The sequence below is a fragment of the Geospiza fortis genome, unplaced genomic scaffold, assembly GCF_000277835.1.
Source record: "Geospiza fortis unplaced genomic scaffold, GeoFor_1.0 scaffold130, whole genome shotgun sequence".
Taxonomy (NCBI): Eukaryota; Metazoa; Chordata; class Aves; order Passeriformes; family Thraupidae; genus Geospiza; species Geospiza fortis.
Genome location: NW_005054300.1, coordinates 10,021,309 through 10,043,534, shown reverse-complemented (window position 1 = coordinate 10,043,534; position 22,226 = coordinate 10,021,309). Strand labels below are relative to the sequence as shown.

Sequence of the window (22,226 nt, the reverse complement as noted above, 5' to 3'; positions counted from 1 at the left end):
TGCTGAAATACCTGGAGGTCTCAGCACCACTCAAGGTCTCTGTTACAGCCCAGTTTGCATTCAAACACCAGACATCAGATGGGGCAGAATGAAGATGAAAAGCAATTTGAATAAAAACTTAGGGCAGTACTGGAGCTAGGCTAATAATCACCACAATAATTTCTATCAATAGTCCCAGTGTAGCAGCATGAGGTCCCACAAATTCATCTGAAAGGCTATTTTGCTGTAGGCAATTCTGATTTTTTGGGTGTGAGGTGAGGGTGGCCATACAAAACAAAAATTATACTAAGAGTCCAAAAGTCTCATTCAAAACATTCAAGTGAAAAATTAAAAGAAAAAAGTACTTCAAATTAAACCAATACAACTGCATTTTGTTTCAAAATAGCTTTACAAAACAGAAGTTTGATTTTTAAATTCCCTGCTTACCATTACATGTTAAAAATCATGGTTTCACTGAAACCACGTTTGTGAGCAGGGGGATTTTCCATGTGGGAGGCGAGTCAGGCCCCATAGGCTAGGCATGACTTTGTGCTGCATTCTGCTCCACGTGCTACTGTGCACGTACAGCCTCTCCACCCCTGCTGTGTGCACTCCACCTTCCTCTCTGAAAAGGTAAACAGCCCACGTTGAGGTTCCAGGTTTCCCTGACAAAACCAAAATTGCTTATGTTTACAACAGCACCTTAACAAAACAACTCTGTGCTATGAGCAGTGCTGTGTTCTGTAAGTGCTCATTTTGGCTGCTTAGTGCTCCCCATTGCCTTTCTAATCTAAAGAGAATTCTGCCCTACAAGTCATTTTAGTCTGACCTTGCTAACGCAGATGTTGCTTCCCAAACTGCTGCAGCCTGTGCAGACAAAATCAGGCAAACAACATAGCTAATAAGCTGAGCAGTGATGTACAATTATGTTTGCCCAATTTGGCAGTGTCTCTACTCTTGTGCAATAGTGCTTAATAGATCCAAAACTTCCCAGTCTGCACATCTTACAACCAAAATCAAACCAGCTCCACTGCCTTTGAAATGCTGCAGTTTCTTGTGAAATAACCGCTGTGGGGTCTGTAACACAGCACCCTGCAGAGATGCCTGAGTTCACTAAGGATAAGGCAGAAAATGAGCAAGTTTTGGAGGGAGTAGACACACACCTCTACCCACTAAAATACAACACTAGTGCACTGGCACCCTGATGTGGCTGTGTCCAGAATGCCGGTACATATCCATGTGTGGTAACATGCTGTGTCATGCACAGAAATTTGATTTCTCACAGTTGACTACAGGTTACATTATTTGAGTGTTATTTGCCTTTTAACCATAAAAAACATATTGCCACATACGATCCATTTGATGCATGCAAACAAGCATCTTCCTGTGGGCATCATAAAGGGCAATCTCCACAGAGCCTTCTGCCACTTGAACTGAAAGTGAACCCCAGACTCACAGTGAGCAACAGTTTTTACAAATTCTGCCAGAGTCAAAGACAAGACCACACACAGAAAAGGGACAGAACTGGGGACCACAACTTACAAGCCCTGAGGCCTTGGCTTCTTTAGCAAAGAAAAGACACAAGGAACAGCCTCTTTAAGTTTCTGTCCTAGGAGGTGGCACCCACATCAGACCACATCTAATGTGCCTTTGCAATCTGCAAAGGGCTAAGGGAGCCCCACAATATGGATGAAACAGATCAGTCAAACATTGCAAATGATCCTGCTCCATGACTGCCACAGACTTGGCAGGTTTTGTCAGCCCTTTCCCTTGCCTGGAAACCAAAGAGAAGAACATCATAAGAAGGTTCTGGCAAAGTATTCATAGCATTATTTCCCCCCCTCCATTCTAGGATAATATCATAGCCTGCCTTCTCAAAATGCCTTTCCTCTAAGAAATACAAAGACCCTTGCACTGATCAATGTCTCATCCACCAAAATCTTTGGGAAGGAGAGTGTAGTGTTCTGATATATAAAATAGAAAACACAGATAAAAGGAGTGACTTCATACAGCTTATTAGTGAGTGAACAGCAAAGCTGGGAAAGGAACCTAGATTTCCTCCTACCTTGCATCTCTTGCCAATTATGCTATGCAAGAGCTTTGCTCTGAAGAAAGAAGCACCAGGCTACAAGACTGACTTTTTTTTTTAAAGCAGCAGCCTGTGATAACAGCACCCCATTCACAGCTCTGGGAAAATTCAGGAAAATATTCCCAGGGACTTTATTAATTTAAATCAAGTTTGAAGAGATGAGGAAAAAAACCTGTACTACATTGATTCTTGGGAACATCCTCTCAGGAGGCAGATTAGAAGGATCACTGACCTCTCCCTCATCTTTTGAGAGTAGCTGTCCACAAGAAAGAAAGTCTTCGTATTTGGCAAAGGGGATGACAGGCTCTGGCAGCTCTCGAAGGTAAAGCTTCAGGAGGGACGCCACAGTGTGAACATCTGTGTTGCTGCAACAGAGAACAGGGAAGGAGATTTAGAAACCCACACTACCCCAAAGCTTGATGCCTTTTGTTGGGGGTGCATCAAGGGCCCTCTTAGAGACAAAGTAGGCACATGGAAGGAAGCTCTTCCTAGTCAGTGGTACTAGGCAGGAAGCTATGCCTGGGAACAAGGGAAATCTCTATTCTCTCAAGACAGAAATGCACCTCAGGGAACACAGGCAGTGGAAGGGATATGCCCATGATACCGCTTAAGGTAGGGTGACACTGTGGTTCCTCTGCTATGTGGACCAGGAATGTGAGGAATGGCCCAGGCAAGTGCACAGTGATCACACAGCACTGATAACAGATGCATCCCTGCTCTGTGAGACATAACCTCCAAGTCTCTCACTGATCCTCCCCAATACTCTCCCCAGCCAGCACACATGCACAGCTCATGGGCTGGGCTCCCACGTGCCCTGCTCAATCATTTACTAAAAATGGAGGAAGCTGTATTTCCTCCAGGTCCTCTATTGCCTTTTGGTATGGCTGCCTGGCTTGTGGTATCTGGAATTTCCTAGCCCATTTGTTATGATAGGATATCAGTTTTTATTTTCTCTCCCAGTCCAGGAACTTCGTTTTCTTCTTCTTCCTTCTTTGCTTTGAAATTGGGGTTGAGGTATCAGATCCCATGATGAACCCTTTCCAGCTACCCAGCTTCTGGTGTATGGGGGTATCTCTCCCTCATTCCAGTTTTCCTGGGCTACAACACTGTTAATCATTGCAGATGACCTCCTCAAAGGTTTTGACTGTTGAAGTCTAAACAGATTCTGTCACCAGCTCCTCCCTACCCACCAATACCCTGTCTTTAAAGAATTCTGAGAAAAACATATCAGTGAACATGGGGCAAGAGAGCTTCAAATCCTTCTTTCCAAAAGCTGAATCTCTTCTTTTTAGTATGTTTCTTTTTTGGAACACACAGCTAAAAGTAAACTGGGAAAACTACAACAGGAAACTGTCAGCAGATACCACGTACTCCTAATCCTGCTCATGCTATTCCTATTAAACAGCTCCGTCATATTTAAGAATTTCAGAATTTCACACAGTGGCTTTCTTCAGCTGATTATAGTGTTTTACAAATGAGATCAGTACCCTTATTCTTTTTTTCCTTTAGTGCGGAGTTTCAGGCATTGATGGTGGATCTGACAGAGCTCCAGGGTCACTGGCTGCAATAACTGTTTCATCCACGATGCCATATGAAATACAGCCAGACTTCCAGTGGCATGAAAGTGCACCAGGAGCAGACTGCTATAGGTGCTTCCAAAACAGCAACACCTGGCCTTTCATAAGAACATTGGAAAAGAAAGCCTTTTAAAAATAAATATTTTAATTGTCAGTCATCACAGAGGTTTGATCCATCATGGGGCAGGTGGGCTATAAGCACCTGGGATATCACTGTAGTTACAAAAGATGTCTAAAAGCACTGACTGCAACTGGGAAATAAGAAAGGATATTCCTTTCACTGCACCTGATTTGGAAAGAAGCATAAAGGTTTCACACTTCTGCTGCCAAGGTATCCCAGGCCATACAGAGATAAATTGTAGTTACACATAGAGAAAATTATGGTTGCTAGGAGGAGAAGCATTTCATTTAGCCAGAGTGGCACTGCCTCTCCCTTTCTGCTCTCTGTGACTAAAGATGTGTAAGACAGACTGTATAGGGACATGGTGGAAAGAGCAAAAGGCAGCAACTGGGACACCCTCAATTTTCCACTATCTGGGTACTCCAGGCTTGCTTCCTTTGATTGTGCACTGAACTCTTCGTTGCTGCATTCCACACTGACTACCCACAAGGCAGGCATCCCTTCCTGGAGCTCCTCAGTGCCTCTCTCAAAGGGGAAACTTAGCACTGATCTGTTTAGCCAGTGCAAATACCTGTGGAAATAAATGTGCTTTCTGCACCTGAGCTGGGCTAAGGCACTGCAAAAGGTTGCTGTGGATGCCCCATCCCTGGAAGTGTTCAAAGCCAGGTTGAATGGGCTCTGAGCAACCTGATCTAGTGGAAGGCGATCCTGCCCATGGCAAGGGGTTTGAAGGAGATGAACTTTAGGATCCCTTCCAATCCAAACCATTGTACAATTGTATTTTGCTTTAAAAATGCTGTGTGGAGGCTTGGTTTATCCACATAACAAAGAAGTTAGATAAGGCTAAAGTAAAACTTGAAACTTTCACTTCTAATTAATTCCTCCTGTAGATACTCCTGTTCCACAGTGTAAGCACTGAATTAAGATAATTCTAATTCTGAACTAGAACACCCAGACATTCAGTTAAAAACACAAAGGTTTTGTTTAAGAAAAAATTAACTGAGAAAATTTGATGATTTCAAACTTATTTTTTCATGAAAATATTTCTAAATGTTTGACACTTCCATTTAGGGAGCAAATGCTGTTTGTGGTTAGGAATCAAAGAAAGGAGGATGGGTGGTCTGGGAAGCTGAGGGAAGGGAAGAATTAGAAGAATGTTCCAAATAAACTCTGAAGATATACTTCCCAAGATGAGACCAAACACTGTTTCTGCCCACGCAGGAGACACTGCTAGCTCTTCCTGCAGTGGTAGGCAGGGAAAGGAAGGGATTGGCAAGGTTGAGACTGGCTGCAGGTCCAGGGGAAGCAAGGCTAATGTGCTGGTAATACACCAGATGCCACGGGCATCACCTGGAAAATCTGGGCTAGTGAGTACCAGCAAGAAATGGTGCCAGGCTTCCAAGACAAGATCCCAGATCTGATCTCATTTATGGACCTGTGATAGAGATCAGACCACACCTACACAACACCCTTGGATCCAAATATCCCTGAAGGTCAAGATCTCTGTTAGGCTCAAGCCCTATTTCACAAAGGGCTATTAAGCTTTGCACAATGCTGACCTTCACTCCAGGCAGGATGTACTTATGAGAGAGTGGATGAAATGTTAGTTACAGGGTAAGGACAGCTGTTGGCTGGAAGGCCTTGACAGCATTCATCTTTCTGATCATCTGACTGCCTGAGGGCCAATGTAGAGACAGCACAGCTGAGAGCTGCCCTTGCCTTGCTGCCCTTGGATGGAGCACCCAGAGACAGGGCTGGCACTCCTCCCATGGGAACCAATATTAAACTGAGCATCTACAAAACAGCTGCTGGCATAAAGGCCAGGTAAAACATGTCAGATGGTGGTGACTATTCTGAAACCTGGTGACAAAGGAAGAGTCAAGATATTGCTCCAGGCAGATCTGCTGGGAGAATGCAACATCTGAAAGCAGTACATCACCTAGTTCACCTCTGTCACACCCATTTCTCTGATGGGATCCCACCAACCTCTCAGTTTGCTGCACCCAAATCTAGCAATGCTTTTCATTCAATACTTGCTAAGCTGAAACACTGGAGGAGCCCCACACAGACCAATGAGCTCTGCTCCACCACTGAGCTGAATAAAGGCCTTCACACCCACCACCATGCGGGAGAAAGCTCCATCAGCACTTTCAACAGAGAGAATGATGGTGTGGAAAGAACATGAGAACATGCAAGCTAGGATTGCCACTGCATGGACATTCCTGGCAGATTTTACATGTCACACATACACCAGCCTGAATGTGGTGCTGTCAACTCACCTGTCAAAAAGGGGTTTCTCTCCACAGTCAAAAGAGTCCTGCAGATCTTTGACGAGGTTGGCCTGCCCAGGCATGCGGAAGAGCCCCTCCTCGGTGAGGCCTCGCTCGCGGATGAAGTCCACGCACTGCTCCACCAGCAGCGGGGCCAGGCGCTGCCCATAGCGCCGCTCGTACTGCACCGTGTCCTCCAGGCGCTGCCCGAAGATCCCTGCCGCCAGAGCGAGAGAGACACCTGCGGGTCAGCCCAACCCTGCCTGAGCTCCTGCTGGGGGCACACAGGGAGGGAAGCGCTCACATGCAGGGGGCAGCCTTGTGAGGGTCCGGTTTCTAACCGACTCTGAGGAATAAAGCTATTTTTAAAAACAAGAATTGCATGATGATTTTTTTTTTTTTTTCTGCTTAACAGTGCTTCAAACTGCTCTCTGCCCTAAGCTGGTTTGTATCATACACAAGGAAGGTGGGCTTAAGGTTGTGTTTATGGTTACCCACAGCTGTGCTGGATTTAGATTAAGTAATTATACTTTCACTGCAGGTCCCATCCCAAGAAGACCACAACAAAGGCTACATTGACTTTATGGGGCACATGTCCTTGCTGCATGCACCCACTGCTTAGGCTGTCACACAGCTGCCCTCCACTAGTTTGCAGCTGGCCAGCCCAACAGGCAGCAGTCCCACTAGGGATTGCTAACACAGTAGAGTACAGCTGTCAGCATTAAAACTGGATATTGTGAGAATCTTCCACCATCCTGACAGGCTCTTTCTATTTCTTTCATTAAACTTGCTGAATGAAAATTTAAAATGAAAAAAAATACATTAAAAATCATGCAAAATCCATTGCCCTTCCTACTAAAAAGTGTGTGCTGTACCTCTTGCATCTTGAAAATATCAGAAGTACCATATTCTGTAAAATCAGACTGGCCTAGGTTAATTCTTTGGTCAGATCTACCGTAGACATTTATCATTAAGTATGAAACACTGTCTGTTTCTCTGGAGAGTATGGAGTTCCTGGCCAATACCAGCTGCTGAATGCCACTTGTCTGGCATCAGATTTTCTGGCAACACAGAAGGGGCTCAGGCTGCGTAAGCCAGAGATCTTAGTTCAATCCCTATTACTAGAAGATTGCTCCATCTAAAAGGACTGCCACTGAGTTGAGTTCTGAAACTCTAATTCTAGCACCCAACTATGTTTGGTGGAGTAAGGGAAGAGAGTATCCAAGTTAATAATGTTTTGGCAATAAAAATTCAGTAAGTGAGGGAGTCCCAAAATCTAGTCCCAGAACTTCAGAATCTACTCTCAGAATTTCAGATTAAACCAGATCAGAACAGGTAGGAAATTCTACTCAGGGATTTCTCAAAGCTACAAGAAGTTTTATATAGATATCAAGGATCCTTAAGTCATTCATTCAGCATTCAGTTAAACCTTCAGGTCTGAAAGAAAAAAAAGCAGCATGCAATACTGGAGTCACACTGTTTCACACCCAATAGCCAGAAGCTGTGTTTAATACTTGCACATATGTGCTCATACCAGGCCAGGGAATTTGGTTGTTTCTGAAGGCTCCACTTACCTTCCCCCACTAGTGACCATGTCTTCCTCTTTTTTTTTTTAGTGCTACATTCATGAGAGTAACTCCTGGTAACTCCTGGTAGGACATTCCCTAACCATCCATCACTGTTGTTTATAGGAGACACCATGTCAAACCATACCACTTTCTATATTCAGTGCAAGCCTTCTGAATCCTCAGTGAAACAAACCTTCATTATCAGATTCAACTCACTGAACGAAAGCTGCAAGAAGAATCCTGAAGCCCAATTTCCTTTCCTTGCCTGTTTGTTACACATCAGAAGACAGAAACTTTCCTTACACCACAGCCTACACAACTGCATTACAGTATCAAAGCTGGAGGGCCATGAAAAGTCTCAAAGGAAATTCCCTCATCCTGGCAGGAGAGCATGCCCTGGAGCATGGGAGTGACTTATCTTTATCACTGTATATGTTGGGTTTATTGCAGAGTAAAGGTTTTACTAGTTCTTATTTCTACTCTCTGAGTTTTCACTGAGTTGGGTGCCTCTGAAGTCAGTTTCTAGGAAAGAGAATCTCTTTCTGGTTTTGCATGGATTGCTTTATAATCCCATCACGTAATCCCTGCTGTCATGATGGGGCATATCTATTTCCTTAAAATGATACATGTCCACTTTTCCAGATGTAAGACATATAAATTCAGGGAGGTCAGGACGTGGCACGCGTCAGGGCAATAGCAGCCCTCTTTTCTCAATCCCTACTTGCTGAATCTGTTTCCTAATGGGTCTGTCTAGAGAAAACTCTGGGAAAGAGAGGTAAATGCTCCGCATTCTGCAGGCGTAGGGCACATGTACAATGCTCTTCTCTAAGCTCATGTTCTGATGTTCTACACCTCACTCAGATCAAGGACAAAGGCATTGTCACACATAAGCAAGCACAGGCAGAACAAGTGCATGCATAATCTCCACTGAAGAGAATCTACTTTTCCCCAGCCTTGACTGGTGTGTGATCAGCAGCATCTCTAATGCATTTCAGGCAGCATCAGTCCTTGCCTTCACGGTCAACATGGATCACAACAGCAATAGCTTTCTGCAGGTACAATCTACAGTGAGTGACTTCTCAGCAAGACAAGAGGACTACAGTGAAATAGAGACCACCAACACAGAGGTTAAGGAATGTGATGCTAAGAGATAGAAAGGTGATCTCCTTTGAGACTCAGATGGAGCAGCAGATGGACCCTTCACAAACACAGTATCACCATCACTGTAGGTGTCTCCTGCACAGGCAGATGCTGGGCTTCCCATCTTTGCTCCTCACATACTAAGGTCAGTAACACTTTTCTCCTTGATGAAAACAACAGTCTTTGGAGGAAAAAAAGGCATTGAAATATTCTTATACTGCAATATTCTTCACCTCCCTTTACAAATAAGTAACAAGAAAAACCAGGCATGAAACAACCATGACCGAGGAAGAAGATGATCTACCTATCACAGGATGAATGAAAGGAGCTGGCACAAACATGGGTTTCTTCTTGTGTGATAGTGTCTGCTGAAGGGCTGTTCTAGTGAGATCACACAGTCTGTATAGGTAATTTTTGGTGGGAAGAGGACTCACGTCATTGCTGGGGTGAAAGACGTCTTGCAGTCCAGCTCTCTCTCAGCTGCCTCCCACCCAGCTTTGGCAGCCCCACTCCAACCCAACTCCAGTAGCAGATCTATGCCTTTCATTCTCCCTTGAAATTGAACCCTAATTTTCCAGGGAAGCATTAGAAAGGATCACCAAACATTGCTGAGACAAAATAATTGACCCAAGATAAGTCTTTTGCTAACTGCGACTTTCCCTTTGTTACATTTTTCAGTTACACTGCAGCTCCATGCTTTTTCTTTCTCTCTATCCTAGTTTCTTTTTTGCTGAGCCATAAGCAAGGGCCACCAGAGATGCTGCTCAGAAGGATGACGGCACCCAGGCTGAGTCTTTTGGCAGTAAGAGCATTATGGTTGGTGTTAAGAGAGAAGAAGCACAAGAGTTGCAGTTAGTGGGACTGAAAAGTTGGCCTTGGAGAAATTGCTCATTTGTGCAGTGGCTGCAGAACTTGTCAATGGCTTAGAAAAGAAAAATAGTGTTAAGATACATAGAAAGAGCAATCTAAAAACTATTTGTAGAGTGGAGCTGGAAAGGTTCTGTCAAAGAGAAGTCTGAGATACTGACAGTTCCAGGCTTGCTATCTGGGCATCTGCTTGATGAAGTTTGGGAGAATTATCACTTGGACCCTCTCAGTCACACTGGCAACAGGCTTAGCAGATGTGCCTACTTCAGTCTCCCAGTGCCACACAGGGCAAACTGCAGAACTGGGGTTCTGTGGCTCTGTATCATTCATCTCATTTCTGTCAGGTCTCAGAGCCTGTAAAAGTGATGTAGTTAAATGTGCCTGAAACTCCCAGTACATGACAACATCTCCAGTTTGGACAGGGACTGCCCTGCCTCGCAAGGAGAAGCAATGTGGAGCCAGTCACACACAGCCTCATCTGCCGGCTCCTCAAGGCACAGGCCTGTTTTTAATCACTGGGCCCTGCAGCTCAGACTGAACTTGGCAGAGCTTCACTCCATTTGATGATCCCGCTGGAAGACATTAAAGTCTTTTTCTTCATTCTAAAGAAGGGGAGCCAGTGCCATCTAGTCACACTCCAGACAGTGTTAAGCTGGAAATAAAGCCAAAATTTACTAGCAACCTAAGGGTTAACTTTCCTTGTCATACCCTTATCTGTAGCTAGGCCCTTTTGTTTGATTTCAAAGCAGAAGAAAACTCCAGCATGCCTGGAACCACATCCTTAATCTCAGAAAGATTCAAGAGATACTAAAAAAATGAGCTAGCAGAGCTACAGAATTTCTTTCCTCTACTCCAACAAGCTGCCTCTGTTCTTTAAAGATTTAGGTGACTCTTTGTGGAAAAAGCAAGCCAGGAATGATGTACTGACTAAGACACAGACAGGCTCTCTGTCCTGGCCTGAACAGCTCACCCACCAGCTCCAGGCATACAAAGCCTATACATTCAGCTATGCTGTCCAGACATGCAGTGGGCAGGAAAATATATGCTCTCTGCTACATTTTTCCTCATCATAGGCTCTGAGTTCAACCAAAATAAACTAAAGCCAGAGATAAAGTCAGTTTTTGAGTAGATTTTCTTCATACGGAGGACTAAGGACTCCGCATCTGCTTAAAGTGTGAAAAGTCCAGGCACATCTGCGTCAGCTGTATGTGCAGCTTATTCCACACACGTTAAAAGATGTGTGGGAAGATAATCAGGCTTACACCTGGATGCTGCTCCACAACAGCACATACACCCGCGCACGCATGTGGTGCCTCACAGACAGGCAGTTTATGCATATAAAGATTGTGTACGTGCTCACCTGCACAGGTAAGTGCCTGCTTTTACCTTCCCACTTTCATGCTCAAGTTCCCATTTATCTGTCCCTCTCACACATGAAAGCACTGAGAAGAAATCACGGGCAGACATTCAGAAATGCGTGTGTTTCCACAGCACAAAACACACACAAATCTTTAACTTGTTTCCCCCTCCCCTAGCCCACCCAAGCACAGACTATGTGAATTACTGCAGCAGCAACAGAAAAAGGAGCTTCATGGTAGGAGCCGTGTGTACTAAAACAGATAGTCCTGAACAACTAAACAATTGAATGCAAGAATAGGGGGGAAAGAAAGGAGGCAAAAGACAACTAGGAATCAAGAAAAATTGACAACATAACTTGCCCAGTCACACAAATGAGTCTGTGGTACAACTTGGTGTCTTCTGACCCCGTTCCCAAAAAAAGCAGTGTCCATATACTAGAAGCTAATTGCTCTCATCTACATACATCCATTCAAGTATTCTGTACATATGAAAGAGAACACCTCTCCCCAGAACTATCTTCACATGCTACCTTGGTATCCAGTAGTATTTTTGGCCACAGACTGTGTCCTTCCCACTCCTTCCCCCTTTGAAAAGTCAGCTCCTATTTTAGATCTAAGCCTCTGTCTAAGGCTACACTTAAATATTTGCTTTTCCTCTAGCAAAAGAAAACCATAACAAATCTAAACTCTGGAAAATCATCTCATACCTCTGGTTCTTGTGCAGCACTCCGCTACATGACAGGCGCTGAGCTTCAAGCAGAAACCAGGCAGTGTCAGACAGCAGGAGCGGCAGAGAAAGAAAGTCCTGACTTCAGGCATCAGACACATTCTGAGTCCCAGCACTGGCAGCTTTCCATTCACCCAGCGCTACAGAGCACAGAGCAGCCGATCTGCCCTGGGAGATAATCTCGGCAGCACATCTGGTCTTAGCTCCACAACTCGGCATTAATTATGACTTGTGCAGAAAGCATTTGAAATATCCAATGAGCTGCAGAGCTGCCCGGCTCGCTCCGCGCGGGGAAGGGGAGAGGAGAAAGACAGGCAGGTAGGGTCTTGCCCACCCTCGTAGCAGCCGCCAATGTAAACAGCAGCTAAGTATGGGTCACAAGTTTTAACAAAGGCATCCCCCATCGGCTCTGTAATATATTCATGCTCTAATTGCTTGTCAGATCTATTCCAGATAGCTGGAAAAGCTGAGCAACAGTTGCTGTCTGCATGCCACACTTTGGATCCTTCCTGATACAGGCAATATTACTGTGCTGCAGGCAAACTGGTGCCCTGGTCTGGCCTCCCATCTGCTTTCAAAGCAACAGAAGCAGAAACCTAGTTTTGGAGGGGAGCATTTCCCCACAGTAGCCTCAGCATGCTCTGAGAGTGCCTCCACAGCTCTGGGACGTGCTGGAAAGTCTAAAAAAGCTTAGGAAAAGCTACGCTCCTTGACCTGCGCAGGTTTTTTGGCGCTTACTGCCTCTGCTTTAGCTCTTTACAGAGAAGTTGCCTGAACTAATAGCTCAGTTGAATAACTGGTAGAGGACGGGACTACGACTGCCTGCATGTGAATCAATACCCAGGCATTTGACTTGCAGGAAAACACTCACCCCGCCCAGCTCTCTCTCTCAGGGTAAGAAGCCTGTCATTAGCAAAAACGCTTACCATGCAATGCCCTGTGCAGTTATACAGAGGTCAGGCCACCGCTCCATTCACAAAATGCACTCATGTGACTGCAGATCTGCAGCAGTCACCATGCAAAACCCTTGCACCAGGCTTCTGAGCAATTTTATCACTATTAGCTAAGTTAGAGAAAACTTCTCCCTCTGCAGGAAAAGAAAAAGCAACAAAAAAGCTCTCTCTGAAGCTGCTCATCTGCTTTGGCTGTTAAAATGTCTGTGGTCACTATATAGAGCACATTCACCCGAACTTAGTGGCTCACCCCTTGCCCACTCCTGAAGAATAGGGTGCTTCTCACCATGAGTGAAGGCAGTACCAGGATCAAAAGCTTCAGTTCTTGAACATGGTGTGATTCTTAGAGCTGTCATGGGCAGGGCCAGAAGCTGGGACTTTGATGATCCTAGTGAGTCCCTTCCAACTCAAATATTCTATGACTGGCAAGATAGTAAGGTATTCCTTAGCTACATAAGGTATACCCTGAGGAGCGTGGTTCTGCACAGCTAGACACCAGAAGGTCAGTCAATACACCAGACAGTATTTAAAGCACACTTAGAGAGTGATGGAAATCCTTAAACCCAAGGTACAAATGAGGTCCTCAGTATTCTTCACCCTTTTATTATCCCCTCTTCCCTTGTGGTGAACACAGCAGGCTGCAGGTTAGGGAGAGCCTGCCCACAATGCTAACTGGTAAGCAGAACAAATCTGCTTTTAAACAGCTGAGATGCCACCAGAATCTCTGGCACTATTTCCTGGAATAACACCTCCAATTGTGCCACATCTGCTAATAACATTATGGAGCTTAGGACTCAGTGTTTGGGATGGAAGCACAGAAGATAACAAATGCAGACTTTTATTCTTCCATTCACTTCTCCACTGCTGTTTTCCATCTCTTAGAACACAGGAGGTATCCAATGAAATAGAAAGTCATGCTGTTTAACATGGATATTGTTATACCCAAAGTATAATTAATCTGTGAAATTCACAGCCCTTCTGTGGCCAAGGACACAGCATGACTAAAGCATGATCAGACTTCAGCAGAACTTACAATGCTGTGAGATGATGAAGCTGATGCAAACTCTTCTCCAAAGAGCAAACACAGCTCTCTGGTGAGAGAAAAAATCTGGAGCACACGTTCGCTCACATAAGCATCAGAACTGAAGCAGAAAATGGCAGCAACTTCAGTGCTGTTCCCTGCACAAGGTAACTGCAGCTATAGGTGTCCTCTGACAGCAACACTGTGCTACACACTCCTCAAGTAGCACCTGTCTTAGATGAAACTCTCAAACCTTTTAAAAACATGGGGTTAAAATTCATGACTTAGACTACAGAATATGATGAGGCTGGAATAAAAATCACTATATATATATATATACACATAATTTTTCTTCTGTGTTTTGAATTTGCACGTCACACTTGGATCCTGCTTTCTCTGTTAACCACATTTGTCAAAAATGAAATCCAAGGTTCACACATAATCACTGGACTGCAGGGGCTGCAGGATCCAGAAGTATATTTGATTCTACAATTGTAGTAATATAATCCAAAGAATTTGCCACATTGCGTATATCATGAAAACTTCCACCTGGAGATCTCCCTATACACATATGCCAAGGAAAGAATGGGTAATGGAGACTGAACTCCCCACACTGGTATGAAGTTTTTTAACTGCAGAAAAGTTTAGCAGCTCTCATCTTCTAAGAAACAACTTAGGTTTATACAATTGTTCAGACATTACATCTCCCATGAACTTGTTGCTGGGGAGCTGGTGGTGTTCTTTCCCAGTGTCATTGCAGGGAGAGCCGCAGCCCTGCTCTCCTGAGCTAGCCCTGCTGTAGTATTCTGTTGCAGGTACCAGAACAGAAGAAAGCATCCTGCCTTTACACATCACTACAAGCCTCGAGATTGGCTGGAAAGCTCACTACAGCTCACACAACCTCTGAAAATCCAGGTATGTTTCAGGCTTGGCATCTAACTCGGGTGAAATTCAATCTTGGGTCTGGTTGCAACAGACACGAGTGGTGAACCTGCATGAACTCAGAGGATTTCTCCTCATCTCTGACTGTGAGCAAACTTCTTGGCTTGCACAGCTCCAGCAAGTGCCCATGGGGTGTGTGTATTTTTAGATGCTGGATTAGAGGATTAGCTAATATACAGGTACACTCAAGTAGATCTGAGGGATCTCAAATCTAGGAAATTGCTCTATTTGTACAGGAAGGGCCTAGTATCAAAGTTAGAGCCATAGCTGAAGTTCCCTATTTTACAAGAAGGTTGAACTTTGTACAGACTCATTTTTTAACCCAGGTAAACCTGGGCACTTGAACATCTTTTATCTGCTGAAACTGGCAGTGAACTGGTTAGAGGTGATCATAGAGCTGAACCCAGCAGGAAAAACTTCAGCACTAATGTCTTCTGTACAGACATTTTCCCATTTCCTCCCTCTCCAAGCACTTTGGTCAGATTCTTTCCTGACCAAAATTATGTCCCCACACCCTCACCAGCTCTGTGCTGGGGTCTCAGCCCTTACTGGGGAAATTAAATCTTTTGAGGGTAAACAGGCTTCTGTTTACTGACTGATAAAACAGTTCACTCTGGGTTAAAGATTTGCAAATAGCTATGCTCACCTTTCTACCACAGAAGATTCTTCTTAACCTGTGTGATGTGCCTTCCCATCTCTCTAAAATATGCCAGGAACAGAACTGACTAAGCAGCACTGTAAATTACCCAGTGATGGACTGACCAGTTTATGCTCCAAACTGGGATTGTAACTGTGCTCACAGAGAAAAGATGATAAACAGACCTAAACATCACTTAACCACAGCATTCTGAACCCAGAGCCAACCCCCTGTGTTTATTGCTCTATTTCTCTCTAAAGAAAGGCAAGAACATTTAGAGAACAAAACAGCAAGAGCAGCAAAAAATGCCTTTAATCAAGCAGTGATCTGGACCAATGTGCCCTGGACTTCTTTCTTCCCACATCCTAAGATCATATTCTACACAATTTTTTACTTATTAACTCTTCCATATGTCTCTCTATGTTTAAAAGACAGCTTCTATATGACTGAAGCTATGTCTGTAGAAAGCACTCGATCAGCAGGCCACCTCTTTCAAGTGGTGCTGCTTGTTGATGCCCCCACTGCACAGAAAAGCTTTACAAACCTTCTGGGTGTTGGTAAGTAAAAAATAGTTATGACATAATGTAATTGTTGCTACCAGTGTCTTATCTCAGTAGAGATGGATCCCAGCTGTGGGTTCAAACGAAGGGATCATGGAGTCTGAAACCTCTAGTGTGGAATAAAATTACTCACGTGGATTTCTGGCCATCCTGGAACCTGGCAGGGACTGAGATCCAGATTCACAGCCAACATTTAGCACATTAGGCACTTTTATCCATTCAGAAAGCCAGACATGGCTTTCTTATACACTGAAGCTTTTCCATATCCCAAGCCTCCCCATATCCCAGGGCTGATAACCTAAGCACAGTCATTCATTGAGATGCAGACAGGATGAACACCAAACTCATGGATGTTTATCCAAATCAAACTTCATCAGAAATGCCTCAGCCAGTCTCTAACCTTCAATAAGCTCTGATACAGCACTTGGGATGACCAAGCTACTGCACAATCTCCATGCAGAGCCCAGACCAGCCTGGGCACTAGCAGTGACCATCACTGAGAGTCTTGGGCCAGCAGCTTTAGAGGTGAAACACATGCAAGGAACAGGGGAGCAGGGTCTGACTTCTAAAAGTAAGATCTTTAAAAGTCAGTAAGGAACACCTTGACATGCTTTAGTTTTAATTCTAGTTTTAGACTTTTCCATCAAATATTTACACACTATACACCATTCTTGATAAGAACCATTCTGACCCTTCTCTTCTTCAGGCTAAACAATCCAGGCCTCCTCAGCTTCTCTAAGCATTTTCTTGCACAATCCTTTAATCATTTTAGTGACCTCTCACTTAACTCACTCCAGTGATCCCATGGCCTTCTAGTCCCAGGCAGACAAGAACCGGACAAAGAACAAAAGATGTTGAATTACTAGTGCTGAGGTGAAGGCTCACCTCTCTGAACCTGCTTGCAATGCTCTTCCTAAAGCAGCCCAGGAATTTGCTGGCCACAAGGGTGCATTGCTGGCTCATGTTCAACTTGTTCAAGAACATCCCAGGTCTTCTCTGCAAAGCTGCTTTCCAGTCAGTCAGCTCCCCATGAGTGCTGTTGCCTATGTTCATCATCTGTAGGTGCAGGACTTTGCATTACTCTCTGCTGAACTTCATCAGGTTCCTGTTCATTCCTTCCTTTAGCCTGTTGGGACCCCTCTAAATGATGTCACAATCATCTGATGCACCAATCACTCCTCCCAATATCATCTGCAAGCTTGCTGAGGGTGTACTCTGTCCCATTATCCAGGTCATTATCAAAGCTGTTAAACAGTCCTGGCCCCAGCACTGCCCTACACATCCCGTGTCAGATCCAACTCCAGATTGCTTTAGCCTTCCTAAGTCCACTCCTGCACACTCAGGAATTTCTCTGTATTCCTCCTATTAGGTCACCTGTCCCTGTTTCCACTTCTGTGCTTCCTTTTTAGCTAATGAGTTTTGTCACAAGCATCTTGTTCAACCATGCAAACCTCTGCCACCTTTGCTTGGTTTCCTGCACAAGGAAGAGGATTCTTGAGATTGAAGGAAGCAACCCTTGAAAATCCACAAGATCTCCTGGTTCCCTCTTCTCTTCAGGGAGAGTACCCCATGGCATTCTTCCAAACACATCCCTGTAGTCAAGGTCCATGGGTGGAATGTTTCTATGGGCCTTGCAGAACGATGCCATCAGAGTGGTTCTTTTACAGTCATTGTCACCTCAGGCAAGTCATCTGATTGCTCAATATTTCAGATCCCTCCTTAACAAAAAATGAGGACAACTGTGTTTCCCTACCTCAAGGCTGTAACAGGATGGTAAAATATGTTGGTCATAAAGCAGTAATAGAAGCCCCAGATATATCTGACAGAGATACATAAAATAAAACACAAACAAAAAAAACCCAAAAAACAAAACAAAACAAACCAACAAAAAACCAAAAAAAACTTAATCAGGCCTCAGAAACAGGTCTTAAAACATTCTTTGTTGTAAACAGTTCTGGCAGCAAGATCCACTCCCAGCTTACTTTAGTTACTCTATCTTAGTTTCCATATCTACCATTTGTATACCATTTGTGACACTTTTGCCTGGGGGCAAGGCTAACCCAGCACCTCCTCACATCTGAGCTGACTCAGGCATCCCCTAGTCCTGGGCAGATACTGACCTCATAACCCCCATCATGCTGCTCTTCCTCTTCCCCTGGCTGGGCCCATCTCCCAGCATTAGCCAGCAGCAGGAGCAAACACTGATAAGCTGCAGCAGGCGCCAGCTATCTGGGTGCAGAGATAACAGCAGGTATCGGGCACAACAAACACCCAGTGCCACTCCCCACACACCTGGGGCAGCCTGCCCAGGGGGAGCCCGCCCTGACACCTCCTGAGGGGCTCCTCCTGACCCAGTCAGGAATCCTACTTGAGGCTGTCACTCTGTGGGACCCTGCAAACAAGGGAGTAGAAATCACCTCTTTGTCTTCAGACTGGGAAAATAACAGAAGCCAATTCCCTCCTCCTCTTCATTACCTCTTCAGTGGTATTTTAGCATCTTAAATCCACTGACATGGCTCTAGGTTTATGCTGCTCTTACTGGAAAATTCCCATCTTACAGGTGGAAAAATTAGAACTAAATACTCCCAAAACTTAATGTTGTACCCTAGCTCCTAAATAGCTTGGCATCCTCGTGGATATGCATGGAATATCAATATCTGACCCTTCAAAACAGTCATGTTTGTTCTCATGCAGATGTTATCTCAAAGATATTTACTCATCAAAAGCAGGATCCCTAATTAGCCCTATGCAGGGTTAATCTTCCATCACCAATTAGGACGTGGAGCCAGGAATTAAATTACACCTTAGACACCTTGTCCCACATCTTTCAGCTCTCCCCTTGTCTAATACAAGCTCTCCTCTTGTCTAATACAAGACAATTTCACACGGTCCTGGTTCCCAAAAAACCCCAAACTTTGCTGGCAGAAGGATAAGAATCCACACATCATGGTTTATCTATATGGGAAAGGTGTTTGGAATTAATGACAGTAGAACAGCTTCCTCAGTGGACATTTCTTCAGACCCCACCAGTTTTACAGTGACTATTCCTCCTGAATAGAAAACTATTCATGAAGCTCTGGCAACACAATTACTTTGTCGCAGGGTAAAGCTCTTCATGTTTGCCTGAGGGAAAACACATCCCTTCCAACTGCTTCACCTCCCCTCCATCACAAGTAACTGATGAAAGCTTGGGATGAGGAGGAGGAGAAATTAGGATAAAGTAGTGGAGAAAGAAAGGGGCTGAGACATATATTTCTGGCGGAGAAGCAAGGAACTGCTCATGGCAAGACAGAATATGTAAACAGAAGAAAACAAACACAAACGTAAATCAAGATTAACGCAGAATGATTCTGTCCCCATGCTGTGCTGAGCTGTGAGAGAATTCTACCACCTGGCATTCAACTCAGGCACCAAAAAGTTTAGGTTTTGTGTCTCATGGCCAGAAATTCAGTCCTAGACAAACTCTGCTTTACAGCTGATGTAAGACAGAAATGAGGAAGGCACACAGAAAGGAACTTTGCAGCAGCTGTACCTCCTCAGACTAGAAGTACAGTCCCACCACACTTGTACAGACCAAGACCTCCTCTCTCCCCGAGCTACATCAAAAACTTCCAATCCAGCTTGGGAGAGCAAGAGCAGGGTCACTCTCACCCAAGCCTATGGCCACAAACCCTTTGATTTAGCACTGTGGCCCTGCTACTTGACATAATGAGCACTCACTGAACAGCACGACTGTAGGACACAGAAGGACTCTGCAGATAAGCTTTTAGTGGTACAAGCATGAAGCAAAATTTGTCACAGAGGTATGAAGGATCATAGAAAACCATTTCAATCACCCTCTTTCAGAATGTGCTCCAAAACTCACTTTTATCAAGTCACTGTGACAAACTCTTTTTTAAAGACAATCAAAATGTATGGAGTACTCTCAAATCTCAGTTTACACAATCATCTGCTCTAAATGAGATGTACTAGACTCAAGAATTCAGGAGCCTGAAACTCAAGGAAACTTGTTAGAGATTATTTTCCCTATAAACAAGACAGCTCTTCTTCAAAAGACTTAGGATCTCTACAATTTTATTTTAAGGCCACATTTGAAGCGTATTTCAAAGAACAAATTCTATACGGCTTTTAAACCTGACTGTGTCTTCTATCAGTAATTTGTGAACCTCAGCTGCTTTGGGGAGTTTTCTGTTTTATTTTAAGAAGCCTTTGCTGTTCACCTTTAAGCACAGTTCATATGCCCTCATCAACATAAGAAGGTATCCTCAACACTTTTTTATTTATGTTTCTTCAATACATCAGCAAAGATTAAAGTGTGGTTAAGCCACTCCTTTTATCTTGGCATAATTCATTTTTACGCCGTATCAACCTTCTGCAGGGCTGGATATTTGCATATTAATAATAAAGCCTGCTTTTTAACTCCTCCCTTTAGCTTAATATATTAAAAAGCATTGATAGATAAGACTTGGCTCTCAAATTAGTGGTGGTGGCAAAGCAGAGTTCAAATTATTCCATTAAAGCAGAGACAGCTATGTTTATTGTCCTCCCACATTTGAGTTAGGCTGGAATTTCACTCAGAGAAACTGTCCTGCTCTGATTATGATGGAGAAGATGTGAGTTTGATCATTTTCCCAAACTGGTTAAAAAACATTTGGGAGCAACAGTTTGAATATCTTTACTGTTTCCCAGTCACTGGCATTCCTACGTATTCTTTCTGAAGTGCAAAGAAACTGAGGACGCAGCTCTGTGGTTTCTTTAAGCCAATTTATGTGTGGGTTGCAGGCAGAATGAAGAAGCCTGCCCCTCTCCATGCCACCGTGTCTCCCCAGTGGAATTACTGGTGCTGCAGCTGCATGGTTGGCAGGGCCAAGGAATCAACCTACCTACAAATTCATCCTCCCCACCTTTTATTTTCTGCCAGGTCATTTCCTACAGCACAACGCACAGCACCAGTGTCAGCAGAAGGCAGCGTGGTGGGACACAGCTGCTGGGGGGTAGAAGACCCCTCCTGACAGTAGCTGGCACTTGACCAGCTCAGAAAAGTGGCCACAATGTAAGGATCTGCTCTTGCAGCTTGGACTGCAAAGCAGGCACAGTCAAGCTAGCTTTAGGCTGATGCATTTGAGCATTAGGGCAGAGAGTTCAGGCTAGACTGACTGCCCCGTGTGTACCCATGTCTTTGGCCAGTTTTTATCCACAGTTAGAGAAAAAACATAGATGCACAACTGCAATTCTTTCCAACTCTGCAAACTCCATTGCTTGTCATCTAAGTGCTTAAGCTGGCTCTCACCAACAGCCAGAGCAGCCTTTACTGACTTTGATCACTGAACCACATCAAGTCTGCAGGATGTGAAAATAGCAACAAGCAGAAGATCCTGTATTCCCCCCTGCACTAATCTCCCCTGTGCTGCCTTGCTTCCACATTCTCATTATTTAATATTTTTTGATGCCTCATAAAGCTCCAGTTCCTGGAATCAAAGTAAGGGATCTGCCTCATTTAAAGAAAAGACTGAAGTATTATTTGACTGCTTTGCAGAGAAATTCAAAGGTAAAGAAAATTAGCCAATTAATCAGGACAATACTAGTCCCTTAAAGAAACAAACAAAAACACCCCAGGAAATCCATCACTAACTTTATGCCATCCTCATGCTTCTGTTTTTAAAATGTTATGATTTTTAATTATTTATTATTTTAATACTTGAAGATATTTGTTTTGAAACTGCTTCAAGAGACGGACAAAACACAAGCAAAACAGGAAGGGAAATTTACACTGATACGAGCAGTGCTGGCAATATCATGCCCTAAAGATGGCTATTGCTAGAGAGTGCACCCTTTGTCATGACTGAATGTCTCCTTCTTCCTCAGAGTATTTCTTGAATGTGCATTGCAAAGTTATAAAATACACACACCACAATATCAACTACAAACAGCTACAGAAATACCAGCTCTGGGAGTCTGAGACTTCTGACGGAGGATCTGCTCTGACCTCAGTCTAAAAGACCCTTCAGTGTGGACTGGGATTCAGAAGGGAAGCAAAAGAAGCACATCCTCATGTTTGAGCAGAAATTCTGGTAGTACAGTTTTCTACTAGCAAAGAGGGCTTTTTCTGCCCACAGCACAACAGCATCACATGTAACCTCAGGTCTGACACTAACTTTTGTACCTACACCTTCTCTGCTAAGTGGAAGAAGGACCTTGGAAAGAATTGCATCAGTAGAGATTGTATCTCCTCCAGACAAACCAAGTGCTGCTACCCAGAGAACCCAAATTTCAAGAGTCACTTGAAACAAAACAAAACAAAACAAAACAAAACGACCCCAAACCCAGGACAAAAGTTACAAATACTGGGTCTTAGTGCATCAAGGTCATTGTTTCTCCCCCCTAGATTCAGGAAAACTAGTAACTTCATTTCAGCAG

The 22,226-nt window shown here is 44.1% G+C and overlaps 1 protein-coding gene across 3 annotated transcripts in view; it reads right to left on the bottom strand.

Annotated features, from left to right (window-relative positions):
* The window catches only part of ARHGAP22 (Rho GTPase activating protein 22), a 57,653-nt gene that overhangs the window by 16,939 nt on the left and 18,488 nt on the right, over window positions 1–22,226 (bottom strand). For all 3 annotated transcript variants that reach the window (XM_031062337.1, XM_031062341.1, XM_031062344.1), the window contains exons 3-4: window positions 6,046–6,253; window positions 2,301–2,433 (exon numbers count right to left, since the gene is read on the bottom strand). In XM_031062337.1, the coding sequence (XP_030918197.1) occupies window positions 2,301–2,433; window positions 6,046–6,253 (341 nt within the window). The remainder of the gene's footprint in view (window positions 1–2,300; window positions 2,434–6,045; window positions 6,254–22,226) is intronic.